Source organism: Panthera onca, chromosome C2 (assembly GCF_046562875.1).
Source record: "Panthera onca isolate mPanOnc1 chromosome C2, mPanOnc1 haplotype 2, whole genome shotgun sequence".
Classification (NCBI taxonomy): Eukaryota; Metazoa; Chordata; class Mammalia; order Carnivora; family Felidae; genus Panthera; species Panthera onca.
In genome coordinates this window covers 42,647,796-42,675,278 of record NC_138347.1, presented here as the reverse complement: position 1 = coordinate 42,675,278, position 27,483 = coordinate 42,647,796, and the positions used below count along the sequence as shown (strand labels likewise).

The following is a 27,483-nucleotide window of genomic DNA, read 5'->3' as shown; positions in this document are numbered from 1 at the left end:
CCCCTAATTAGAATCTCAAATCAATTCTTGTTAAATTTTCATCTTATTTTAAATGTCACACAGTAAGTAATATTAATAGAAACTATTCTGTTAAGATAGCGTTTCTGATTCTCTCCCATTGACTTTGCAGCCTGAAGCCAATCCAAATTCTGACATTACTTGTAATGTTTTCAGGACAGATGCTGTTAGGGCTTTCAGCACAACTGGTAGGATATCAGCAGACGTTAGTTAACTTGTGAACCTTCATCTGAATATCCTTCAGATACCCATGGGGTCTGGGTGATATTATAGCTCCAATGTCAGCCTGAAAAGTAACAGCAGTAATGGGTACCACCCTTACTTCCTCCCCACTGCAGCAATAAGGCAAGGAAGGGAGATTGTAAACCACTGGTTTGAACCATATAAATGGGTTGTGCTATCTGTTATATTTGTCCCCAAAGCCAAATTTACCTAACACATAATGTAAGTAGTCCCATTCAATTGCATCAAAGGACTTCTTTGCATCTAATAAAACTGTTGCTTATTGGTTCCAATTGTCTCTTTGTATTCCAGGAGAGTTGCATTAGCCTATGCAGATCATCTGATGCTTATCTTCTAGGTATAAAGCCTTCTTGAATAGGGCCTATTAGATTTGTGATTACTTTATTTAGTCATGTAGCAAGTGTTCTGGTACCTATTATGTTACACCTACTCACATTGTAGGAAAGGATATTTTTTACAATACTGCTAAGGGGGTAACATGCAATCTTGAATATGAGGCTATATGAATACACATAATACAATAAAGGACTGTATGCCGCCTTGATTCCAAACCATAGATAATATCCAATGCTTTAAAAATTCAGTATAAACCATTTAAATGCATTACATTTATTCACAGTCTATTTCTGAAACTAGTGGCTATTCAGTGTGCTGAAGGCAGAGAGAAGTTAATGTGTTGGTAAGCAACCTAAATTTTTATAAAGCTATTTTGAAAGTAACTCAATGCCACAGAAAGTAATATCAATTACTCCTTGCTTTTCAATTGACATTGCAGGGATGCTCCAAATTTCTATTCTTCAGTTCAGCATCTGCAAAGAAAAGGAAGGCACAGAGCACCTCCATGGGAGATTTGTGGGTATGGCAATCAGAAGTATTTTAGAACACACCCTGAAGACTCTAGTTTTTTTCCAAGTACCGATGAACCTTTGATGCTCTGTGACTAAAGAATTGCATACAAGTGAAAAACTGAGTGATGGAGAGTAAGGAGGGCCAGCTGATAAATTTGGGGGTTCCTATAACCTATGTCTTGTGAGACAGCATAGTGTAGGTTGAAGGGCCTGGGCCTTTGGATCTAGTTTTCACCTTGGCTCCATTCTTTACTTACCAGAATAGTACAAATGGCACTGAGCTAGGGTTTTCTCATTCACATAAGGCAGTTACAATACTCACTCCTCAAGTTGTTTTGAAGATCAAAAAAGATAACATGTATATAGAGAACTTAATAATATTTGATGCTCCACAAATGCCAGCTGCTTCATTATAATTAATGTTAATAATAACATAAGTTATACACACACACACACACACACACACACACACACACACACACACACATCTCTATTTGCATTTGTCAGTAATCACAGGAAGGTCAAATCCAATGGCACACTGAGTATTCAGATTAGGCTTCATGGCAGCATAATGGAAAAATAATGACATTCAACAAAGTGCACTGTGAAAATTTACTTTGTGATTAACCTACACAGAATAAATGCACTTTTAAATCTATAATAACTGAAGACAGGGTTTCAAACTGAAAAAAAAACAAAACAAGCACAAACTTAAATAAATAAATAAATAATAAGTTTTCCATTATCATTAATTTTCTGTATTAATCCAGTATATTTCATTGAGTCCAAGAGATCTGGTTTTTCATTCCCAGCTATAGGAAACTCGTTATATATGCTTGCAAATTAAAAAACAAAACAAAACAAAAAAAAAACAACAAAGAAACATACCAAAGAAAACCAGTTAATGAGCAGTCTGTAGTTTAAATGCATAGAATATAGTAAACAAATTCAAAAAGATTCAGCTTCAGCAGAATTTTCTATTTCTATAGTCAGTTTATTTTTTTAAGTTAATTTCCAAATAGATATTCTCTTTTGAAGTATGCTGCAGAATTTTTCTTAATAGTTGGAAAAGTACATTTGGACTCTAAGTGAAGTAATTTCTAGAGAAAACACATGATCCAAACCTGAAGCTAAAACCCTAAGTTCATATACAGAAATGTATACAAGATTCCCAGATATATGTAAACAGAAAGAGTCACTCAGTAAATGGTATTGGGCTCTGGTAATAGTATAATCCACTCTCATTAGGCATCTCCCTCTTGTGCATTGATATGTGACATCATACTCTCATATAACATTTCATAGCAGAGTGAAATAAAAAGCCCCTCCAGATTGCAACGGTAAGATAATCAGATTCTGTAGTGCTCATTATGACTGCAATTATGTAACAAAACTCTCCAAATATAGTTCAGTTATTGTAGTTATTAATCATTCTGGTTTTGTTTCAAGTACTTGCTTTATAGCCTGCTGGATAGACTCCATTATTCTACAACCTGAATGTCGAAAGTCAAACTTGCGCATGTGAATCTGCTGTTCTAACAGCCTTTCAACATAATTTACCCTTTCAATTTGTATTTGTGAATACAAAAAAAAGTGGAGAAATAAAGCTGGTGTCAATAGAGTCACTGACCTTTGCAGTAAACAGAAGACAGTCCTTAGCAGAAAACAACGTGGCAAATAAGAAACCTATTTTCTAGAACTAGAAATAGTGCTGCTTAAGAAGTTAGTCTCAGAATTCTAATCAGTTCTTACAGAAAAGGATAGGGGGTGGGACTTCTAAAGAATCTGTATATTTGATAAGGAGAAAAATTATGAAAGGGCCAGGAAATGTGCATTTTTAAAGGTTCAAAGCACCAACATCATGGATAGAATGTATTCCTAAACACATTATGCATAAAACCATGTATTCTGACTAATTTAACTACAAAATGCCAACTAAAAGACAGGAGATGTATTATACAGAACAAACACCATCTGCAACACCTTAAACCAGTGCTATAGATGTATTTTCAGGAAAAAAATACACCTGGAAAATTCTCAAGCCTAAATTCTGAGATGCCAACTATTAAGTAAATAGGATTCCAAACAGACCCAGGGAAAATGACTCCATAATTATTTAAATGTTAAAACAGAAAGAGCTCAGGAAACCAAATAAAATAACACATTGACATGGTTTACAAAATGCAAGTCACCAATTTCACGTAGTCCATGATTTTTTCAATTTGGCCACATACATTGGGCCCCAGGCTTTGCCCTTATCTGGTATCACCAACAGTCCACATTCCTGGCCAGTGGGAGCAAATGTGAAGTCTTGGGAGCAAGTCCTTGCCATTTCCTTAATGTCCACGGGCATGATGTTACTGTAGGAGTTTAAAATTTCACTGATGACATCTTGATTTTCTGCCTTGGAAAGTGTGCATGTAGAGTACACAAGTAACCCTCCAGGGCGTAAGGCCTTAATTGCAGACCTGTGTGTCATCAGGAAAATGGAGAAGTTTGGTTAGATTCATTAAAAGAAACAGATGAAGTCACAGGTCAAGGAAGCTTATATACTTGAAACTACCCTTACTCTGATTCAGGCTGCAAGAACTTTGGATATTTTCTACCCTTACAACTATTTCTTTCTAATGTATCCCTGGATGACTTGAGAAAAATGACAATCAGGTTAATCAACATGGGAAAAACAGGCATTGTGTTTGACAGGTTCCTTGCTTTGTTTTTTCTTTTTCTTTCTTTTTTTTTTTAAGAATAGGAAGATGGGTGGGGCACCTGGGTGGCTCAGTGGGTTAAGCATCTGACTTCAGCTCAGGTCATGATCTCATGGTTTGTAAGTTTGAACCCCACATCGGCCTCTGTGAAGACAGCTCAGAGCTGTTAATGTAATGGGTTTGTCTTTGAATATACTGAGTGGTACTAATAGGTAGGTGGGAAGAAAACATCTGAACTTCAGGAAAGGAGTTAAGGTTCAGTGATAGCTGAAGTCATAGTAGTAAATAGGATTTCCCAGGAAAAGAGAAGAAAATAAGTGGCCTGGGGTGCCTAAGTAGTTCAGTTAAGCGTCTGACTCTTGATTTTGGCTCAGGCCATGATCTCACGGTTCAGGAGTTCGAGCCCCATATCAGGCTCTACACTGATGGTGTGGAGCCTGCTTGGGATTCTCTCTATCTCCCTATCTGCCCCTCCCGGGCTTGCTCTCTCTCTCTCTCTCTCTCTCTCAAAATAAACAGACTTAAAAAAAAAAAGAAAGAAAGAAAGAAAGAAAATAAGTAAACTAAAGACAGACACTAAGAGAATACCTACATTTAAAGGGAGGCAAAACTTAGAAAGGAAATAAAGGCAGCTTCACCAGATGAATGTGTAGCTTTGAGAAAATATGGAAAGGAAGGTGGTTTTTTTTTTTTTTTTAATTTTTTTTTTCAACGTTTTTTATTTATTTTTGGGACAGAGAGAGACAGAGCATGAACAGGGGAGGGGCAGAGAGAGAGGGAGACACAGAATCGGAAACAGGCTCCAGGCTCCGAGCCATCAGCCCAGAGCCTGACGCGGGGCTCGAACTCACGGACCGCGAGATCGTGACCTGGCTGAAGTCGGACGCTTAACCGACTGCACCACCCAGGCGCCCCGGAAGGTGGTTTTTGTTTATTTGTTTTTTATTTCTTTTAGGGGATGACTTAAAACATAATTGTAAATGCAGATCCAGGAGAACAGTCCCAGGACTTCACGCTTCGAATGAAAGAGTTATTAGCTTCAGAAAAGAGGGGTTACAGCTCTTCATATGAAACAATGTGGGAGCATGAACAGGGAACTAGGATGTTGGAAGGTAAACAAAAGTTCATGACACAAAGCCTTGATAATAAGAGGGGAGTGGGAGGTAAGGTAATCTCCTGAGAGAAAACTAGAAAGTCTTAGTTCTGCTGCTGTGGTGATAACCTCTGAGCAATTACTACTCAAGATTTTTTTTTTTTTTTTTAAGAAATCCATGTTCTAGAATCTGTACCAGATTTAAGTGTACAGACAGCCCCATGTCTCACATCTGTATTTAAAAAACTAGAGCACAGGCCAATAAATGAGGTTACCCACATGATCAAAACTAGTTCAAATTCTATTCCCTATTTTCAATTATTAAAGGATTGAAGAATTCTAATTCAAAACAAAGAAACTGATGACAAGGTTTTCTTTCCTCAAACCTCCTAGACACACTTAAACAGTAAGGTAAAAAATATATACATATGTATATTTTTAAGTACAGACTCAATACAATAAATAGGACAGAATTACTAACAAAAGATTTCAACACATTTCTGAAAGATGATATGCAGACAGGGAGTGGCAGCAGTTCACCAGAGTGGAGAAAGCCTCTCATGGTGAGGACAGCACCCACAGAGGGCATAATTTGACCTGTTGAACTACAGAAGAGTTTGGGACCAGGAAATACCAGAGGTAATGTGATGGGAGTAAAAAGTGAAAACAAAGATACTGATTCAAAGCATATGTAAGAAACCATGGAGGGGCACGTGGGTGGCTCAGTTGGTTAAGCATCTGACACTTGATCTTTGCTCGGGTCATGATTCTCTCTCTCTCTGTCTTTGCTCCTCGCCAGCGCGCGTGCGCTCTCTCTCCCTCTCTCTCAAAATGAATAAGTAAACTTAAAAAAATACATCACCATTAAAAAAAGAAAAAAAGAGAAAGAAACCATACTCCCATATTTAGCAAGTCAGGAAGCCAAGAAAAAGTTGCAAAGTTTTTGTCTAAAGAAGTTGAATAAATTGTTTCGGGAGACCTAAGACAGTCACTGTAAGTGTTTGTCCCCGAAACCAAAGACCTCTACATTATACCTTGAGGAGAACCTCCAGGGTAACTGCCAGCTTCTCATAAAGTGACATCACGAGGCAAAAAATTCCACCCCTATAATAAACTTCCTAGTACTTTATTGTCCCATTAAATAAAAAAGTACAACCTGCCAGATAATTTCAGTTGAAAAATGCTTAAGCAATGTGTAAGAGCAAGAACAAAATAAACAAACAAACAACAACAACAAAATGGCCTAGGAAAAAACAGAAAATTCAGAAAACGAGACATAATAAGACCTAATAAATGCAGAAAGATCAGTAAAGATACAGCACCCACAGAACAGTAACACAATGCCATGGAACAGGACCAAGGAAAAGGCTCATAGGTATTAAATATATGTTCATCATGATAAAGAATATTTTGTAGAAGTGTTTGGAAGTTAAGGTTGAAGAAATCTTCTAAAAAAGTAGAACAGATTGACTGAAAATGAGACAAGTAAGGTCAAGCAGATCCAAATTTCAATTAACAGGAATACCAGAAAGGTAATACAGAGAACTGGTAGTGAGGGACATTAAATCAATGAAATAATAAGAGTAATTTCCAGAGATAAAAGCAGTGTTCATCAGTAGGCTAGAAAGAACTCATCAGTAGGCTAGAATTATTATTTATTGAGCATCTATTATGTTGTGCTTTGTTCTAGAAGTTAGGTATATATTAAAATAGAACAACAACAATTGCAACAACAATACCCTTTGCTTTCATGAAGCTAACATTCTAGCTGGGGGAGACAGAATATTAAAAAAATAATACCAATAGTAAGTCTGTCATGAGCTAAACTGTGTCCCCCCCCCCCAAATTCATTTGAAGTCCTAACCCCCAGTACCTCAGAATCTTACTGTATTTGGAGATTGGGTCTTTGAAGAGGTAATTAATTTAAAATGAGATCTTTAGGGTGGGCCCTATTCCAATATAACTGGTGTCCTTATAAGAAGAGGAAATTTGGACACAGAGTTACAGAGAGAAGACTACGTGAAGACGCAAGGAAAAGACAGATAATCTACGAGCCAACCAGAGAGGATTCAGAAGAAACCAACCCTGGGGACCCTGATCTCAGACTTCTATCCTCCAGAACCATGACAAAATAAACTTCTGTTGTCTATGGTACTTTACAGTAGTCCTAGAAAACTAATACAAAGTATACACTCACCAAAAAACAACTTGTGAGTGTGAGTGTAAACAAATACATATATACACACACACATACATATAAACCATAAACCTAAACCATATATATGTGTGTATATGTGTATATGTATATATATACACACACACATTTTCTCTCTCTATATATGTGTATGTATATATATATGTATATATTTATATACACACACAACATATACAGTAAAACCTTGATTGCAAGTAACTTGTTTTGCGAGTTTTCCATGAGACAAGCAAACATTTCTAATAAATTTTAACTTGATAAATGAGCAATGTTTTGCAATACAAGTAGTACAGGATGCTGAATGTCACATGATCACAACTGAGCCAACGGTTCTCGAAATTCGCTTTGACATACAAGTGTTTTGGCTTACAAGCATGTTTCCAGAAAGAATTATGCCTATCAACCAAGGTTTTACTGTATATGGGTGTATGTGTGTTTATGAATTTTTTCCTCACCAGACGATTCTCCAAGTCTCTCAAAACAGTGACTGCATGTCTAACAACTTAACTCAGTTCTGACACTATTCACCTGGAGTTAGCGTCAGATCCCACAGGTTAAGGGCTAAGCCCTACAAGGTGCCCTTCAGATGACAACCGGAAATCCAGGCCACTTCTGACTAACCTGCCATATGTTAAACGTTCCCACAACCCCTGTCCAACAATTTGGTGGTATGGCTCACAGAACTCAGGAAAGGAGTTTACTTACTAGATTACTGTTTTATTATAAAAAGATACAATTCAGGAACAGCCAGATGGTAGAGTTGCAGAGATGGAAGAGTATGAGTTTTAAAAGGGGTGCAGGTTTACTGTGGGCTTTTCAGGCATGCCACCCTCCCAGCACCTCTTCCTCACCAACCTGGAAGCCCTCCAAATCCCTTCACTGTTTTTTTATGGAGACTTCATTAAGGAGGTGTAATTGATTGAAACATTAGCCATTGGTGATTTTACCCAATCTCTCTGGCAGGGGAGGCAGATGGGAGGGAAGCTGAAAGTTCCAACCCTCTAAACACATGGTTGGTTCCCAGAAAGTCCTTAGAAACTTTCCAAAAGCCACCTCATTAACATAAACCAAGGTGTGGTTGAGAAAAGTTTATCAATAACAAAAGTTCCTTTCATCTTTACAAAATGCAAACATTATAACAATAGATGTTCCTATCCCTCTTACCATTGAGGAAATTTCAAAAGTTTTAGGAGCCCTGGCCAGGATCCAGGAACAAAGACCAAATATATTTTCACAATATCACAGTTTGCCTATTTTCTTTTAACGTTTATTTTTGAAGGGGAGAGAGACAGAGCATGAGTGGGGGAGGGGCAGAGAGAGAGGGAGACACAGAACCCGAAGCGGGCTCCAGGCTCCAGGCTGTCAGCACAGAGTCTGATGCGGGGATCAAACTCACCAACTGTGAGATCATGACCTGAGCCGAAGTCGGACGCTCAACCGACTGAGCCACCCAGGAGCCCCTATTTTTTTTTTTTTTTTTTTTTAATCTAGCAATAGGTTCTATGTAGAAAATTCAAACAGGATAAGAGGGTTAGAAGAGTGTGGATGGAGGAGACGATTGCAATTTTAAATGGGGTAGTTGGAACAGGATGACATTCAGGAAGTGACATTTGAACAAAGATCTGAGGAGGTAAGGAAGTGGTCATGCAAATATCTGAGGGAAGAGCATTCCACACAAAAGGAATAGCCAGTGCAAAGACCCTATAGCATACTTGAGGAAAGAGGAAAGAGGAAAGAGGGGCTAGAGTGGCTAAAGCAAGGTGGGCAAGGGGGTGGCAGGGTGAGATGAGATCAGAAAGCCAAGAGGGGAGGGGTGCAGAAGGTCTTATATTACTGTAAAAGCTTCAGTCTTATAATGAACAAAAAAAAAAATCCATACTTAGATGCATTAATGTTAAACTTTAGAATTTCAAGAACAAAAGATGCTAACTGCCTCCAGAAAGAAAAATGGGTCACCAATAAGGGTTCATGAAACTGACTGGTATCAATGGTGTCGCTCACCCCAAACCCTGGAAAAAAAGCAATTTAAAGTGGATGCTACTTACTGCCAAACCGTCAAATAAATATAGAGGAGAAATACAGAAACTTTTCAGATATCTGATGACTCAAAAATTTTACCTCTAGCAAAATGAGGAGCTCAATCAAGAAAGGGGAGAAATGGGCGCACCTGGGTGGCTCAGTCGGTTGAGCGTCCAACTTCGGCTCAGGTCATGATCTCACGGTTCGTGAGTTAGAGCCCCGTGTCAGGCTCTGTGCTGACAGCCTGGAGCCTGGAGCCCACTTCATATACTGTGTCTCCCTCTCTCTCTGTCCCTCTCTCAAAAATAAACAAACATTAAAAAAAATATTTTTAAAAAAGGGGGAGAAATGTACTGAAAATAGTAAATGTAACACAGAAAAGCAGTGAGGGGAGTGAAGCCCAGGATGATGACTACTCAGGAGCCCTAGAGGTAACTACTCCAGGCTAGAATGACAGGGAGATCATTAGAGGGAAGTGAGAAGGGATGAAGAGATGAAATGACTGAAAACTAAGAAAACCTTGAAGATCTGGTATATGCAACTAGACTGGGGCTGGGGGGAGGGAGGAAAAGAAGAGAGAGATTTTCCCATCAAACTGGACTGTAGGAAAATTTTCCTTTCAGTGGCACTTGATCATTACACTGAAGCAATAGAAAAGAAAATTTAATTCCAAAGTATCTGTCCATTCTGCAATGAACAATATTTACAGAATTAACATACACTGATTATGGGTCTTCAATGTTCAGAATCATTGCATAGACTGATCTTAGTAATGCTTCAGAACAGATTTTTACGTCCCTGAAAGAATACTGTCCAACCCAAACATAAAGCTACAGACATTGGGAAGAAGGGAGGGAGAAATGGAAGGCAGAATGGGAGTACAAATATTCTTGTAACACAAAGAGAGAAACCAGGAGATAGTGGCCTGATTATTGCAAAAAAGAATAAAGCTTGAAGTATGCCAGAGACACATTCCAATACTAACAGAACAAGAAGCATAAGTATAAGCATGCAGTGTACTAAGTTTCTAGGCTGAATGAGGAAGAAATGAGAACAGGGTAAGAACTCAGGGTGTAGAGTGTGGTGTGAAGAGGTAAGGGCGGCGTAAGTGAGACAAACCTGAGCAAGAAGTCAGTAGTCAACGTCCAAAGCTGTTAGGTTAAGAAATGACAGCTAAACGTACTAGTCAGAGGTTTGGGAGTTATGCACAGAATAAGTAAAGAACAGAAATAATTAGAAGTGTTGCCTATGAGGAATAAGACTAGGGAAAGAGGGAGGAGGGGTAGGAGTAAATTTCCTTTAAGTAAAGGCTCATTTTTATTTTCAATTTTTACTCATATGTGTATTTCCTATGATAATACAAATTAAAGGAGCTATGACAGTAGGATAAATAGCAAAAATGTTCCTACAGATGTCAGTTATTTTCTTTTTTTACTCTTAAGGAATTAACTCTCTAGAAAACTTATTCCCTGAGGTTCCAGATAACTAAAATTTTATGGTATTCAGAATTTCTAGGCTCTTCATGTATTCGTTTACTGATTAAAATATATTTTGGGAATTTCTTACCACTGAAAGCCTATTTAACCTTCAGTGTTTGTTGGCAGTGTCTAAAAAATTTCTTGTGTTTACCTTTTAACTGTTCACTGTGCCCTAAATATCCCCCCCATCCCCCGCCCACCACACACACAAAAGGCTCCTATCTAGACACCAGACATGTGAACCATTAATGTGTTCACATTTGTGTAGAGCCTGTAGTAGGAAGAATAATGGCCACGGCAAAGTTGTCCATATCCTAATCCTCAGAACCTTTAAACATCTCACGTTAAGTGGCAAAAGGGTATTTGCGGATGTGATTAAATGAAGGAACTAGAGATGGGAAGATTATTTTGGATTATCTGAGTATGCCCAATGTAATCCCCCAAATCCTTAGAAATCAAAAAGAAGGCAGGAGAGTCAGAGGAAGAGTTGATAACCATAGCTAAGGCAGGAGTGACAGGATTGCTGGACAAAGACCATAAACCAAGGAATGTGAGCTGCTTCTAGAAACTGTAAAGGTAAGGAAGCAACCCTCCATCTTAGTCTGTTTAGGCTACTGTAACAAAAATAACAGACTGGGTGGCTTAAACAATAAACATTTATTCCTCACAGTTCTGACGGTAGGAAGTCCAAGATCAAGGTCCAGCAGGTTCGGTGTCTGGTGAGGACCTGCTTTCTGGTTCACTGATGGTCCTTGTGTCCTCACATGGCAGAAGGGCTGAGGGAACTCTCTGGGGTCTCTTTTATAAGGACACAAAACCCATTCATGAGGGCTCCACCCTTATAACCTAATCACCTCCCAAAGCCCCACCACCTAAAACCATCACCTTTAGGATTAGGATTTTAACATCAATTTTGGGAGGACACAAATGTTCAGTCTATAGCACCAACCTAGAGCACCCAGAAGGAATTGCAGCTTTGCCAGCACCTTCATTTTGAACTTAGAACCCTCAGAAGTGTAAGATAATAAACTTGTGTTACTTTAAGCCACTAACTTTGTTGTAATTTGTTATAGCAACAATAAAAAATTAATACACACCTAGTGACAGGTTGTCTTTTTTTTAATTTTTCTTTTACAGTAACCTACTAAGGTATTAGCAGATTTTTCTAAAACTGCATAAATTACAACTACACTCATTTTGGATCATTTTCTGATTATAGCAATGGGTATAAGATTTTCTTTAAAAAACTCAGATTACTGTGTAAGGGATATATACACAGTTTGAATGGAGATCTTTTAAACCCCCACTAAAAGGACTTTGTTCCTAGTTCCACAATTTGCAAAGCCAATGCCTAATCAAGTAAGTATGATTCTTTCTTATTACAATCATACAAAAGTACACAGAAGCCTCATCATCTACAAACAATATGTTCCTGGCCTAATGGAAATTTAATTAATTTCTACAATGTTGGCAATGTTGGCTAATTCTTCTGTGTTTTTTTTTTTCCAACATTCATAACTTATGTTTCTAAAATTAGGTTGGTATAAGTTAACTGGTCACATTAATTTCTACAGAAGGAAATAATATGTGGCAACACAAAGGCCTTTTTACAAATTGGGTTAATCTCAACACCATAGGGCAAACTGTTAGGGATTTCTGTAAAATGGTTGTTGCTATTTTGCTGCTGCTGATGGTTGTTTGTATACCATTTTTGTCCTTTTGCTTGTAGTAGTTATAGATTTCAAGAATACCATGATTTTGTATTAAAAGATCAAGGAAGGGGCGCCTGGGTGGCTCAGTTGGTTAATCATCTGACTTTGGCTCAGGTCACAATCTCATGACTGGTGAGTTCGCACCCGGTGCCGGTCTCTGTGCTGACAGCTCAGAGCCTGGAGCCTGCTTCGGATTCTGTGTCTCCTCTCTCTGACCCTCCCTTGCTCATGCTCTGTCTCTCTCTCTTTCAAAAATAAATAAACATTAAAAAAAAAATCAAGGAAAATAGATAATGTGAAAAAACTCACTCCCAAGGTTCAGACAGCTGGGAATTATTGTAAAGTATAAAGATATCTTTATAATGAGCATTTATCAAAACATATAATAGTTTCTTCAGTTTGACACATAAATGGCAACAGGTACTTAATTTTAGTTAAGGCTACAGTATGTAACAACTGCATAATCACATTAGTTTAATGGTTTAAAAATCAATACTTCTGGTATTGGCATCTTGATAAATTAATTTAGTATGTGTTTTACAATATACTAAGTGAAAATTAACACACTTCTAAAATATAAGTACTTAAATATGCACTACTTTGCCTACTACAGTTGTGTCTAGGATAAATCATCTGCTTCTATAATAATTCACACTTGGAAACAGTCCATAAGAACCAAGTAATTATTACTTCATCCCAATCATAAAAAGACCATATATTATTTTTTAGACAGTATGGTGGGAGAAGGGTGTGATGCTTCAAGACAGAAATGATTACAATCAGAATGGAAGAAAGATACTGCTTAATAGATCTTAACAAGCCCAGTAAGAAATTTAAAATTCCAGAGAGAGGGAAAACACATTTAGAAGTCAGAGAGACTTGAATAATACAAGTAAACTGGCAAAGCTGTGGTCATGACCATATAAATACGTAAGTCAGGACTAGAGAAGAAAAATAAGACATGTTGGATCTGGGGTCTGGTAGAAGGCAAAAAGGTTCTCTATGATTGTGTAAATTTCTGTCCATGAAAAGTTCTTTTTCTTTTTTGGTTTTTAATAATAGGAAAGACTAAGTTAACTCAGCAACATCCATTGTGGCATAATGGTATCCTCTGCTAACCTTTTCCAGATGAGCTGTGGCCCTGTGGTTTCTCAATGACTGTAAATTTCACAGCTTAACAAGAACCTGAGTAATGGGATATTTTTCATCTATGACAGAACACTAACTCTACTGCATCGAATTACTACAAACCAAGTTGTGTTAAGACTGCCATTATTTACCACTGAATTATAACAGATGCTAGAGAGATGGTCAGCAGAGCTAATTATACTTGCCAGCAGAAGGCAGAAAAAGATGTCATGACTGACTATAATAGATGGAGCAGAAGTATTATTTTGATCAGATTAGGTAGAAGGCTAACCTAATACCTTAAGGTGAAATAGAAACTAGTAGACATTATCTTGGGTTAGCTATATTACTGAATACACAATGCCTAACTATAATGCAGAACTGGGGGAAGTACTCCTAAAGGAAGCAGATATGCCACATAATATAATCCCTCTATCATATCCCTGAAACATACATATTGTCTTCAGAAACCTCCAATCTAAGTGGTTATCACACTTAATACTACTTGAAATAAGAAATTAAGATTCTACCTCACAACACTGCTGTAGGAAATAAAGCTGGTATTAATACTATAGCACAGAATAAAGTGGGAAATGTTTTTACCTCAAGCACTAATAGAAAAAGAATGATGGCTTTCTTGCCACAGAACCTATGCTAGATAGCCTGTTGCTTTATGGCAGGTATTGGCTATACTACTGTCTCCAAATCTTTGGTTGTCTTTCAGTATATTATGAAATAAGCTGAAAAGCATTTTGTGCTTGAACCACCTAGTTAATGAAGCAACTAAAAACAAAATAAAAAATATTCTTTAAAAAGCCATGAAATTAAGAATAAAATGTTAAACTAAATTCTCCCATTTACAAACAGAAAACCTTAGCTGATTTTTGGCACTTCACAGAGCACACCGAACGATGCTTCAGGTCTACTATCTCTTACATGCCTTTGTGAAATCCAAATGCTCTGCAACCTACAGTTGTTCTAAGTTTGTGGCAGACTCATTTGGCCTCAAAATCTGACCTAAATTGATGTGAGGCTATTTATGGTCAAGACTTAGCCCATGTGACATAACTATTCCTAGGTTTTGTTGAAAACATATTAATGTTTGATGACAGGGTGTGGCCTCAGACCCTACTGGGGGCAGCGGGTGACATACCAAATATCTACTACATTACCTTTTTAAAATCCAAAAAAAAATCAGAATTCTGAAACACATCTGGCCTCAATGATTTTGACTAAGGTTTTAGACTTGTATTTTAGATTCAAATGAGTTACAGTGCAAAGTTACATAAATATCTTCTGTACTATATCTACATGATAAATTAGCCACATCGTTAACTGATGAAAGCTTAATTTAATTACTTTTAAAAGTAAACCATTAAAATCTTAACTTTAAAAAGCATCAGATAAGTACGTCTTCAGTCTGTATACAAGAGTCCATCAGTGTTTTCCTATTCTAACATCAAGTAAGAAAAAAAATTGGTTTTGTGTTCTCTCAATACACCAAAGATTCCCCCTTCTCCCTAAAAAAGTGTTTTGATTTGTACATTTGTATTTTTTATTTTATTTTTTGTATTTCTTTTTGTATTTTTAAAGAACACTTTGTACAATCAATAATAAAACCTTTTTATCAGGAGTTTATTTTGTCATTTTGTTCACTGCTTTTCACTGAATCTCTTTATCCTTGAAAGATCTGCTTAAAGAGAAACAGAGAATTAAACCCCAACAGCCATGTAAGGTACTGGCTTAGACATAAGATGAGAACGGGGCACCTAGGTGGCTCAGTCAGTTAAGCATCTGACTTCAGTTCAGGTCATGATCTCATAGTTCATGAGTTCAGGCCCCGTGTTGGGCTGTGCTGACAGCTCAGAGCCTGGATTCTGCTTCAGATTCTGTCTCTCTCTCTCTCTCTCTCTCTGCCCCACCCCTGCTTGTGCTCTGTCTCTCAAAAATAAATAAACATTAAAATATTTTTAAATAAAATAACATTAAAAAAAAAGAAATAAGATGAGGGGACATTGCATTCCCAGCACAAGAAGGGAGATCACCTTTATATTTACAGACTGGTCCACAGTCTTCCAGCTACCAAGAAGTAAAGTATGTAATGGCTGAGTGGGGGAAAAAAAATCATTACCTGACTGTCATACCTTGAAAATAAAATGTATTATTTCCTTAATCAAAGCATAAGTTCAATGACCTTGAAAAACTAAACTCACACACACACACACACACACACACACACACACACACCCCTAACTAACATGTCTTGGAACCCTGGCAGCTATCAAAGTTCCAAACTGAAGGTATTTATTTAACTTAACCAAAATTGAAAACATGATGTAGGGTGTTCTGTTGTTCCTAAGGCAAATCTCTGAATCTCAGAGAATGTTATTTGAATAGCTCCTAAAACAACCTAACACATTTTTAAAATACAAATTCCATTTTTCTGGTCTATTCTTTCGGTCCTTGATTAGAAATCTGGCATTCTGTTGGGAGGGTCAGTGTTAATTAGATCACTAAATTTAACTGTTTTCTGCATTTAAAAAGACTGAACCAAACTGCAGAAGAAAATAATCAGCGCGGCAATAGTGCCATCTTTTGACCAAAGCAGAAAGTGATTCTCTCCCCCTTTCATTAATTCCTCATGATTTACTATCAGGAGATAAACAACATCTTTGTACATCTTCCTTGTAACATGTTTGAAGTGACAGTCACTGACCCTCTTACAACAATTTCTGGTGTAGAAGTAAAGCAATCATAGATGTCTGTACTTTTGAAAAATTAAGAATACAGCTAAACATTACTGTGATTAATATATTTATTCTTCATCTTTCCTCTCTTCCCTTCTACCAACATTAAAGCATCAAGGCAATAGCTACCATCCCTTTAGATGTAAATACAGGGAAGCAATCAAGTGAAATGGACTTAAAGATTCCTTTATTGCCACAATATTCCCAAGCTTATTCCCTTCCTCTTAGAAACTCTAGTATTAAACATTTTTTTTTTAAAACCAGGTAAGACTGTAGTTAATTTTAAAAATTTTAAATGAGCATAGGAGCATCAATCCTGAAATTGGTCCCCTGTAACCATTTAATATTCAATTCATATTTCAGAGATTCTATTTAAGACTACTTTATAAGGTTACTAGCAACTTGTACAGAAAAGAAAAACATTTGTATAATTAATACTGTGAGAAATGTATGAATACTACTGGCAGTCTTTGTATCTTACTACTCAAATGACAAACTAAATCCAAAACTGAAAAGGTTAAATGCTTCCAGAGGACACTGCACACACAGCACATGTTTCTCTGTGAAGAAATTTTTACTTTTTTTTTTTTTTTTTTTAGAATAAAAGAGAATATTCCTGAATCAATGGGAATATGGATTTGGTCCAGGAATCAAATGAGATGTTGATTCCTATGTTAGTCAAGTGAAGGACAAGTGATCAGTCTAATTAGTAATGTTTCCTTATGTTTATTTGGTACTTAATTTAAAGAGCACCTCACACATGGAGTCTTAATAAAACCTTATGAGATGCACAGGGTAAACATTCTGGCCCAATTTATCAAATGGAGGGTCACAAAGACTCAGTGACTTGCTCAAAGTTACACAGTTAATTAATGTAGCACAAAGACTGTTATCCTAATCTAATACCAGGAAAAGGACTGCAAGCCTTACCACTGCTATATACCCTGAAGCAAATGTTACCACTGCTAAAATAAGTATGGAATCTAGGGCAATAAGACAGACCATGCCACATGCATACATTTTGTCATCTCAACTGTCCCAAATACTCACCTTCAGTGAGGAATAATCATATACTTCCAGGTACTTTTAACAAAAAGAAACTAAGAATTAATAGGTCTGGCACTATGACCTGCAACTCTTGGTTACCTGTTCCTTTTATAGAATATACAACCTTCACCTATTCAAGTGCTATATAGCACAGAATTTATGATGAGGTAAATGAAAGCAATTACTTCATGCTGACACATAATTTGAACCTCTTCGCCACAGTCTGACATCTAAATCATAGTTGTAAAGAATTTTCACAAACTACACTCAACTGTTAGAACCTCTGAGTTAGTCACTCCATTAAAATTCCAAATAATTTGGAATAATTCGGTAAGTACTCCAAATTCCAAAGAATCTGGAAATTAATTTAGCCAAATATTATTTACACAGTTTTAAATAAAAATATGTTTTCCTGGGGCACCTGGGTGGCACAGTTGGTTCAGCATTCGACTCTTGATTTCCGCTTAAGTCATGGTCTAGAGGTTTGTGGCTTCAAGCCCCCCATCAAGCTCTGCATTGGTGGCACAGAGCCTGCTTGGGATTATCTCTCTTTCCCCCTCTGCTCCTCCCCGGCTCGCACACATGCACTTTTGCCCCCTTTCTCTCGCAAAAATAAACATTAAAAAATAATATTTTCCTCAGAAGTTTATTGATAAAATGATTACAAAACCAGACTAAAAGGTTCATTTTCAGCTTTGATCTTACCATACTATTTGATTCTGTCATTCATCCTCAACCTCAAGAAACATTCCCCAACTTTGGTTTCCTGGACACTTTGTTCACTCCTCCTTCTACAAAAGTCTAAAGTTCCCTTTCAGCCTCCTTATCCACCTTTCCTCTACTTCCTATCCATTAAATATAAGTCTTCCCTAGAATTTTATCCTTGGTTTATTTTTTTTAATTTAATTTAATTTAATTTAATTTAATTTAATTTAATTTAATTTAATGTTTATTTATTTATTTAAAGAGAGAGAAAGCAGGGGAGGGGCAGAGAGAGAGGGAAAATGAAAATCCCAAGCAGGCTCCAGGCTGTCAGTGCAGAGCTCGATGACATGGGGCTGGATCCATGTGAAATCATAATCTGAGCTGAAATCAAAAGCTGGATGCTTCACCGACTGAGCCACTCAGGTGTCCCTAAAGATTTTATTTTTAAGTAATCTCTCCACCCAACATGGAGCTTGAACCTACAATCCTCACTCAGATCAAGAGTTGCATGCTCTACCGACTGGGCCAGCCAGGCTCCCTTCTTCCTAAAGTACGATGTGCTACATGTTATCTCATTCAATCTTTCAATTAAGTTTTGAGACATGAATTCTTATTCTCACTTTGCAGATGAGAAGACCAAGGCAAGATAGCTAAGCAACTTGTACAAGGCCACTCAGTAAATACACAAACCAAGATTCAAATCCAGGCAATAGAGCTCTACAGTTCATGCTGTTAACCGAGGTGTTACCCTTGACACCTTCTTTTCCTTCCCACTCCAGAGCCAATCAATCGCCAAGTTCTACTAATTTTCCATTGAAATTATCTTGCAAATCTAACCACACATCTCCCTACTATTCAGTTAGTTAAGGCCTTTGGCATCTAATTCTTGACTACTGTAAAATTCTTTCAAATTGGTTTTCTTGTTAAAGGGTATTCTTGTAAATCTTTGTAGCCTCCCAATGTTATTGTTATCTGATCAAGGGATTTCCAACTGTGACAAACACTTTTAACTGTTCCCTAATACCAGTTCTCACTTTCTTCTGTAGTAATGCAATTTTTAATTAGGTACAGTTAAGGCTAGTTTCCTAAATTGCCTTTCACTAAAGGTAGTCATAGGACTAAGTATGACCCAGGAGATGTGAGTAGAAGTAATGTGAGGTATGTTCTTTTGTTCCTTCCTACTAGTTGCAATGCAGATTAAACAGCAAGAGCTGGAATAGCCACCTTGGAGCATGAGATAGAAGAAAGATGAGGCATGGATCTCTGATGATTATGGACTCTGGCAATCAACTGATTGCTGGAACAACCCTGAGAAGCCTACTCAGGCTTTTACTCACTTAAGTCACTATTATTTTGAGTCTTTCCCTTTGTCTATTTCTTTCTCCATCGGAAAATGATCTTATACCGAATTTGGCACCAAACGTGGACTTGCTTTAGCAGAATCTAAAATGTAGAACTGGCTTAGTAAGAAGGCAATAGGGGGCATGTTCAAACAATACTACCGGCTGGAAAGCCAGTGACTATTAATTTTATATGTGAACTTGACTACGCCATTGTGCCTAGGTATGTGGTTAAACATTATTCTGGGTATTTCTGGGTATTTGGGGGTAAAATCAACATTAAATTGGTGGTCTTTGAGTAATGCAGAATGCACTCCATGATGAGGTCAGACCTCAACCAGTCACAGAAGGCCTGAACAGAAGACTGACACCTCTCTTGAGCAGGAAGGAATTCTACCAGGTGGTAGCATTCAAACTTGAACCACAACATCAACTTTTCTTTAGATCTCCAGTCTGCTGACTCATCCTGCAGAGTTTGAACTTGCAAGCCTCCATAATCATGTGAGCCAATTCCTTAAAAAAAACTCCTCTCTGTATATATACACACATCCTATGTTTCTCTGGAGAACCCAGAATAATACAGCCAGTAACCCTTATTATGCCATAGAAAAACATTTAATAAAATCATTGTTTATCATATCTTGGAAGACAGACCATATGCTAAACAAAGCTTATAGAACTCTAGGGTGACTAGAACAAAATCTCAAAATGTTACTCTAGGTTAATGAAAGAAAGCTCTGAAAAGATCGCAGTAATTTGGAAGGAGCGCTGGAAGGAATACAGCTCTCCTAAGGAAGGCTCTCTGCCCATGGGTTATAATCTAAATCAACAAAGAAATTCGATAATTTGGGCCTTGCTAGGGTTGAAAGAGTCGACAGATTCCATGCCCCAAAGTAAAGCAGTGATCAAAAGGTATTCCTGAAGAGGCAGCTCTTGCAGAGATAAGACAGTGGCCTCAAGTCTCGCTCTAGCACTTCTGAGCAAATGTTCTTATTCGGACAGTGGGATTTAGTCCAAAAACAAAGATGTTTCTTTCACACCTCATCCAATAAAATGGAACATACTTCTGATATACACAACATGAATAAATATCAAAAACATGCTGAGAGAAAAATTCCAGATAATAAAGAATACATGCTGTTTGATTACATTTTATATAGTTTGAGAACAGGCAAAGCTAATCTACAGTAAGAGATGTCAGAACAACGTTTGCCTTTGGTGACTGGAGCAAATGGATTCTGAAGAAGCACCAGGGATCTTTCTGGGCAATGGAAATATTCTATATCTTGATAAGGTTGTGGGTTACACATGCCTATGTAACTGTCAAAATTCCTTGAACGCACATACAGCCTCGTGTATGCACATGTTACAGATCCACTGGCTCAACTTGTAGGTGGGGTAGGGGGTAGCTCCTCCAGCAATTATGGGTTCTTCCTTCAGCTTCCCTGAATTCTAGACCATGTTCCTGTGCAGTTTCATAATGAAATGCATGTGCTAGTCTGCAGATCACCCATATCATTATAAACAGATGATTAGAGGTGATAAGAGACCTATGAAGGTTCTGGTGCTAGAAAAACGTGGCTACTCTGTCCTTCTGGGTTCTAGTGTGTCTTTGTACTCCCCCCCCACCCCCCCACTTTGTGTGCTGGTTACTAGCCCTGGTTAACTTCAGGTTCCACACCAGAAGTAGAGGCACAATTATACACAACTTCTACAGACTGTTTAACCAGCTTCTATGGATTCAGTAAGATCTTATTCCTAGAAGATCCCTTACTTCACTTACAGAGATTCTTCTCTGACCAAACCCTAACTAACAGTCAGTCAGGAATACCTTGGTCTCTGTAGAATGAGACAGTATTGTGTAAGTAACTATCAAGTCAGTAAAGGAGTTAAAATTCATTCTTTGCCTCATCTTTCTAGGTGTTTAGTAAATTCTAATGCTTACATAATTATTGTCCAGTTTCCTTTCGATCAAACTTTTATTCATCCTTCTAGACCTATTTCAAAGTTCACATAATCTCCGAAACTTCCACTGACTTCCCATGAAATTCCTTCCTCTTCTATTTTTCCCAAGCAAGAAGTTTTCAGCTCCTTGAAAACAGGGTTTATATGATATGCATTGTTGCTTTTTTCATGTATAGCACAACTGGAAAGTATGTCCTCAAAATATATTCATTAAATAAATGAATGAATGAATGAATGCCACCTCAATTAAGAGGTAGGTCAGGCAGAGAACTTTTCAGTGTAAAACAAAAGAAATATGCTTCATTGCAACTAATACTCAAAAATTCTGAATAGGGAACAAACAGCTCAAGCAAACTACAACTCTCATGTTGTAGAACAGATGGAAATGTTAGAGGCCAGAGGCTTTATTTGGAAAAAAAATAGTAAAGCTTTTGCCAACAGGTAATTTATAAAAATGAGATATTTATAAAAATGGAAGGTTTTTTCCCTTGCTAACAGGGGTAGATAAACTCCTAAAAAAAGTAAAATAATCTATTAAGGAAGGTTGCTACATAACAATTGTGGTCTCAATTCTGATTGAATGGAATAGTTTGGTAAATTTTAGTAAATGAACTTGACTTTCCATAGGGAAAACCATGGCCACTACTTTAAAACTGAGATAAGTGGTATTGTGATGTTGTGATATATAATATATAATAAGATCTTGTGATCTTGGTCTTCATTCCTTTTTCTGACACAGAGCTCCTAAAACCTTGAAATTTCCTAAGAGTGATTGTAACAAAGGTTTCTTTTGTTACACTAATGAGATGACTTTGGACCTCAGCTAAAGAAGGCTACTGGTTTCCAGGGAAACCAGTCATATGACCAGGGGATTGGAACTTTCAGCCTCACCCTAGAATCCCTAGGGAAGGATGATGAGCTGAAGATTTAACAACTGCCAATGGCCAACAATTTAATCAACAACCATGCCTACATAATAAAGGCTCCATAAAAACCCAGCAGTTTAGGTCAGAGAGCTTCTGGGTTGGTGAACATGTAGAGAAGCTGGGAGAGAACGACATGCGCAGAGAGTGCATGGAAGCTCTTGCTCTTTCCCATATACCTTACATTCTGCATCTCTTCCATCTGGATGTCCATCTGTATCCTTTATCATTTTCTTTAATAGAATTGGTAATAAAATATTACCAATATCTATCTTCTATCTTTAGAAGATATCTCTAATATTACCAGTATCTACTAATTCTGTCTTCTTTAATAGAATTGGTATTCTCTGAGTTCCATAAGCTGCTCTAGCAAACGGAACCAACAAGGGGGTCATGGGAACCTGTGATTTATAGCCCATTGTTTAAAAGCAGGGTGACAAACCTGGACCTGTAAGTGGCATCTGAAATGTGGGTGGGGGCAGCCTTGTGGGACTGAACCTGTGGGATGTGACACCGCAGGTAGAGAGTGTCAGACTGAGTTAAACTGTAGGACACCTAGCTGATATCACAGAGAATTCCTTAGTGGTGTGGGTGAGAACTTCCCCCCCCCCCAACTACCACATTGGAATTAATACCAGAACCCTTTTAGACACCAAAAATACCATTAAGACATACTTAAAAATGAAGGTTATCCCTGACGCTGTCTTTCTGGACACATAAGGGAAATTTAACAGAGAAAGTTAGTGTGGGGGGCAGACAATTGGATTTAAAAGGAAGAAAGTAAATCTAGTCTTAAAAAAATTATTAGCCTAATTTGATATACTAAATATTTTAATTACTACAAGGTAATTTAACAAATAATAAAACCACAACTTTAGCCAACTGTTAGGAGCTCACAAAGCTTTTATGTTTAAGTTGTTCCTTTTCTGTCCCCCCCACAATCCTAAAAGTTTAATTCCTCTATTTTTTGTATCATTTTTTCCTCTGAGTATTTCAGGATATTTCCATTTCATTTATTTTTCCTTATCATCCCATATTTTTTTCCCATGTTACATTGTTGGCTTCTCGTATTCCTTTAGAATTTTTCTATTTTTGTTCCTTATTTCTTTCATTTTTCCATGGCCTGTTTCTCATCATTTCCACTGTTTGTATCAGTTTACTATTTCTGCTGGCAAATAGCAGTCTAAGAAAGCAAATACCACTATTATGTACTATGACCAAAGAAAACATTAAGGTGAAAAGTTGAAGCTCATGTACAATCTATCAAATAAATGCAGATTCAAAATTAAGTTTCAGGTACTTTAAGCATCTAAAACACAGATATTTCTGGGTTGATAGTTACCTAGTGCTATCATCAGTTTTAAAAGTATTATTTTACAAGCCTTGAGGGTACCCTTCACTATGCTCACAGTAAGTAATCAAATTTCTAGATATCAAACTGTTTATTATCAAAGAAGTTCTGCAAATTCAAGATAGAGAAACATGACCAAGCTTGCTATTTTCAGAGATGCCATACCCAGCAGCTATTCCTTTATCAACCTAAGAAACAAAAATAATGCTGATAATTATCTCCTCTCCACTGGCAGAACTTTTTACCTTGAAGAATGAATATTTTTTATATAGTATTTTTATATGTGGTAGAGTGGTGTGATAAAAGATGCTAGATACTCCTGAAATAAATTATAAACAAGTTTTAATACATTTCTTATACATTTCTACTTGGAGATCTTTAGTATATTTTCTCAATTGTTAATTACCTCATTAAGATGAGCACAGGAGGGTTGGTTAAGTTTGAAAAGCTCTCTGCTGAGACTGAATATAAAGGAAGCCAGTTTTGTGTTGTTTAAGTTAGGAAGAGTGACAACAGACCACATTAGGTCTGCCTAACTTTTATGTAGGGTCTTTAATCTACTATCAAATATTGTCTCTTCACTCATACAAAGAAAAAGAACTAATGAAAAGCTTTGAAGAAAACCACCAGAATTGACTAAATTTTGGCCCATGGCAAACATGCTTATAAATGAAGACAGATTGCTTCTTACAGATTTAAGTGGTCTTTTAAAGTTTTTTCAAACTTTTTTTTTTCTTTAGTAAAAAGAAACTTTCTTCAAATGACAACCTACAAGTTTAACCAGATGAAGATACGCCTCTAGTTGGATCTAGTTAGTATAAGTCATCCCTCTCCCTCCCCTCAAGATGGCTCCTACAACAGTGCTACAGAATCCCTATGTCTTTATAGAGCAAAGGTTAAAAGCCACTATTGTAAATAATTGTTTAGAGGAAAACAACAGGCTGATATAGCATGTTCTCTGATCACAATAAAAATTAAAAAATAATAAGATAGCCAAAAAATACCCATATGTTTGGAAACTGGAAACAAACTCACAGTAAAAGAAGATCAACAGGGGTGTCTGGGTGGTTCAGTTGGTTGAGCGTCTGCCTTTGGCTCAGGTCATAATTTCACAGGTTCATGGGTTGAAGCCCCACGTCAGGTAGTCAGACTGTGCACTGACAGCACAGAGCCTGCTTCAGATTCTCTGTCTCCCTCTCTCTGTGTCCCTCCCCACTCACCTGTGTGCTCTCTCTCTCACAAATATTAAAAAAAAAAGATGAACAAATTTAAATACTAGATCCTGAAAAGACATAAAACTTGACAAACCTCAGGCAAGACTGATTAACAAAAATAAAAGAGAACATTTTAAATCCTGAAGACACTAAGAAGATAATAAGGAGATACTGTATACAATTTTATATCAGTAAGTTTGTTGACTTGGATAAAATGGAAAATTACTTAACAACAAACTCTCATAAAACTGATTAAAAAAAAGAGAGAGAGAAAACTTAAGAGTCCTGTAACCTTTAAAGAAACTAAATCAATGGTCAAAAATTTTCCCACAGAATTCCAGGCCCATCATGGCTTCCACGGCAATTTCTATCAAATATTCAGGGGGAAAAAATACTTGCAACTTGCCATAAACTGTTCCAGAGAATATAAATGAGAACCTACTCTTCAATTCATTTTATGAAGCTACTATAACCTTAATTCCAAACTCTAAGAATATTTCAAAAATGAAAAATTATAGGCCAGTTTCACTTATGAACACACATGGAAAAAATCCTAAGCAAAATATCACACAGAATCCAGAAAAAAAATCACCTATATATATTTCTACATATTATAGAATCATGAGGGTTTTTGTTGAAAATCCAAAAGAATCTATAAATTTTTAGACTTAATAAATTTCTCAATATCGTGAAATAGCAGGAAAATGTCAAAACTGTCTGAATTGGTAGACTTAATGTAATTCCAATCAAAATCCCTCCAAGTTTTTCATGAAACTTGAAAAGCTGATTCTAAAATGTATATAAAGATGCAAAGAACTGAAAATGGTCAGGATACTCTTAACAAAACAGAATGAAATAACAAGGGAATATCTGTGTCTACATATTATGATATTAATGCCATGGTAATTAAGTCAGTGTAGCATTAGCTGTTGGGTCTATAAATAAAGCAATTGAATAGAACAGAAATCAGACTGATGTTAATGTGGACATCTGATTTACAAAAGAAGTAGCACTACAGACTCCTGGCAAATGGACAGACTTTTCAATAAGTGCTGTTGGGACAATTAAGTATCCATGCACAAAGTTAAAAAAAAAAAAATGAAGAATGGAGAAGGAAAAGACGGAAGAAAAGAAAATAAGATTCCTACCTCCCACTACTAAGCAAAAATCAGCTGAGGTGGATTATAGACCTAAGTGTAAAAGTTAAAAAATAAAGCTTCCAGAAAATAACACAAGAAATTATCTGAGGTTTGGAAAAGACTTCTTAAAATAGGGCACACAAAAAAGCATTAATCCTAAAAGAAGACATAGATATAATAAATTATATACAAAAAGCAATAAACTCTTCTTGTAAAACAAAAATAAAAGAACCAAAACACCAAGAAGAGTGAAAGGGTGAGCCACCATGCCACAATATGGGAGGAGATATTTGTGCCACAAAATTGTGAAGGGACTGATGTTCATCCTTCTTGCAAGTTACACAGGTAGCATGCCAGTTACAGGGATGTTGGTAGAAGACATGAAACTCCTAAATCAGAACTAATGGATGGTTAATTACCTACAAAATAATAGCAGCCAATTCAAACAAAATTTGAATCTGCCCTGTTTTACCACTGGTGCCCAGAACATAAAAGGAACTCAATAAATACTTCTAGAAAGAATATATGGTTAGGGGAGAACTGTCACCATCCTTGCCACATGTTTGTATGAAGACAGAGGAGATTCTTCCTCCTCCACCTACAAGGCAGGGGTAGGCATTTTGTTGGAGTAAACAATGCAAGACTCTCCACCTACTTACTTGAGCCTCTGCAAACAAGGAGGAGAAGTAGCTAATGTAGTCAATGAATGGTATCCACTGTTACTATTTTTACTAGTGATGGAGCCAAAATGGAAAAATCACTATTCATGGAACATCACAAACTTTCTTGTTCTCTTGGACCTGACTAACCTCTGGCACAAGTCCTCCCCTTTCATCTTTTTAATCATGTTTCACTGCACAGGATATAAAGGGGAAGGGGTTTTACTTTTTAAGTGTTTGCTGATTAATTGAATGAATTCTAAGAGTTAGATGTGGGACTGGAATAAGAGGTTTCACCAGAGGCACCGGGTTGGGGTTTAGGGTGAGCTAATACAAAGGACTGGATTGTCAAATCAGATTCTCATGAACCTACCTACTATCAAGATATATTAATAGTTTCAAGTACACAAGTAATCAAAGAGCACAAAAGAGGCAGGGACATCCAAAGTGGCTACCTCAGTCTTGCTTATAGCTCAGAATAGCTCAAACAGAGCTTCTAGCTCAGAATGTTTTCTAGCTCAGATAAGAGATGAGTTCTCTAAGCAAAGTTCACAGGTAAGTTCACACAATGGGGGAGATGTCATATTTCTAATATATCTTAAGGAGTTGAAAAGCTTGAATGACGTTCTCCAGAAAGCTGTGCCTCACAAATCTACAGATTCTAGGCTGTGTTTACCACAATCCTAATCAGGGATATTCTGCTCAAAAAATGACATAAGTAGGAGTTCTCCTGACAGCAAAATTCATTAGTCTATTCACCAAGGAGGTCAGTTATCAACATGTTTAACTGGGTCACTTGCCTTCTTTCTTTCCATGGGAGTGCCTCCATAGAAATCAAGAGAAATGGATCACAGCCCAGCTGCTAACTCCTTTCCCAGAGAGTTATCAAGCTCTTCCTGGATCACTGAAAAGGCTGATGTTTTAATCTCCACTA

At 37.0% G+C, this 27,483-nt stretch overlaps 1 protein-coding gene across 3 annotated transcripts in view; it reads right to left on the bottom strand.

The window, feature by feature from the left end:
* Positions 1-1,613: 1,613 nt before the first annotated feature.
* Positions 1,614-27,483, bottom strand: part of NSUN3 (NOP2/Sun RNA methyltransferase 3) — a 60,930-nt gene continuing 35,060 nt past the window's right edge. Inside the window, exon 6 of one of the 3 annotated variants that reach the window (XM_078452916.2) lies at positions 1,614-3,577. In XM_078452916.2, coding sequence (XP_078309042.1) covers positions 3,307-3,577 — 271 coding nt within the window. In that variant the 3' untranslated portion in view covers positions 1,614-3,306. The remainder of the gene's footprint in view (positions 3,578-27,483) is intronic. The other 2 variants (XM_060640208.3, XR_009612394.2) reach the window with 2 other exon arrangements.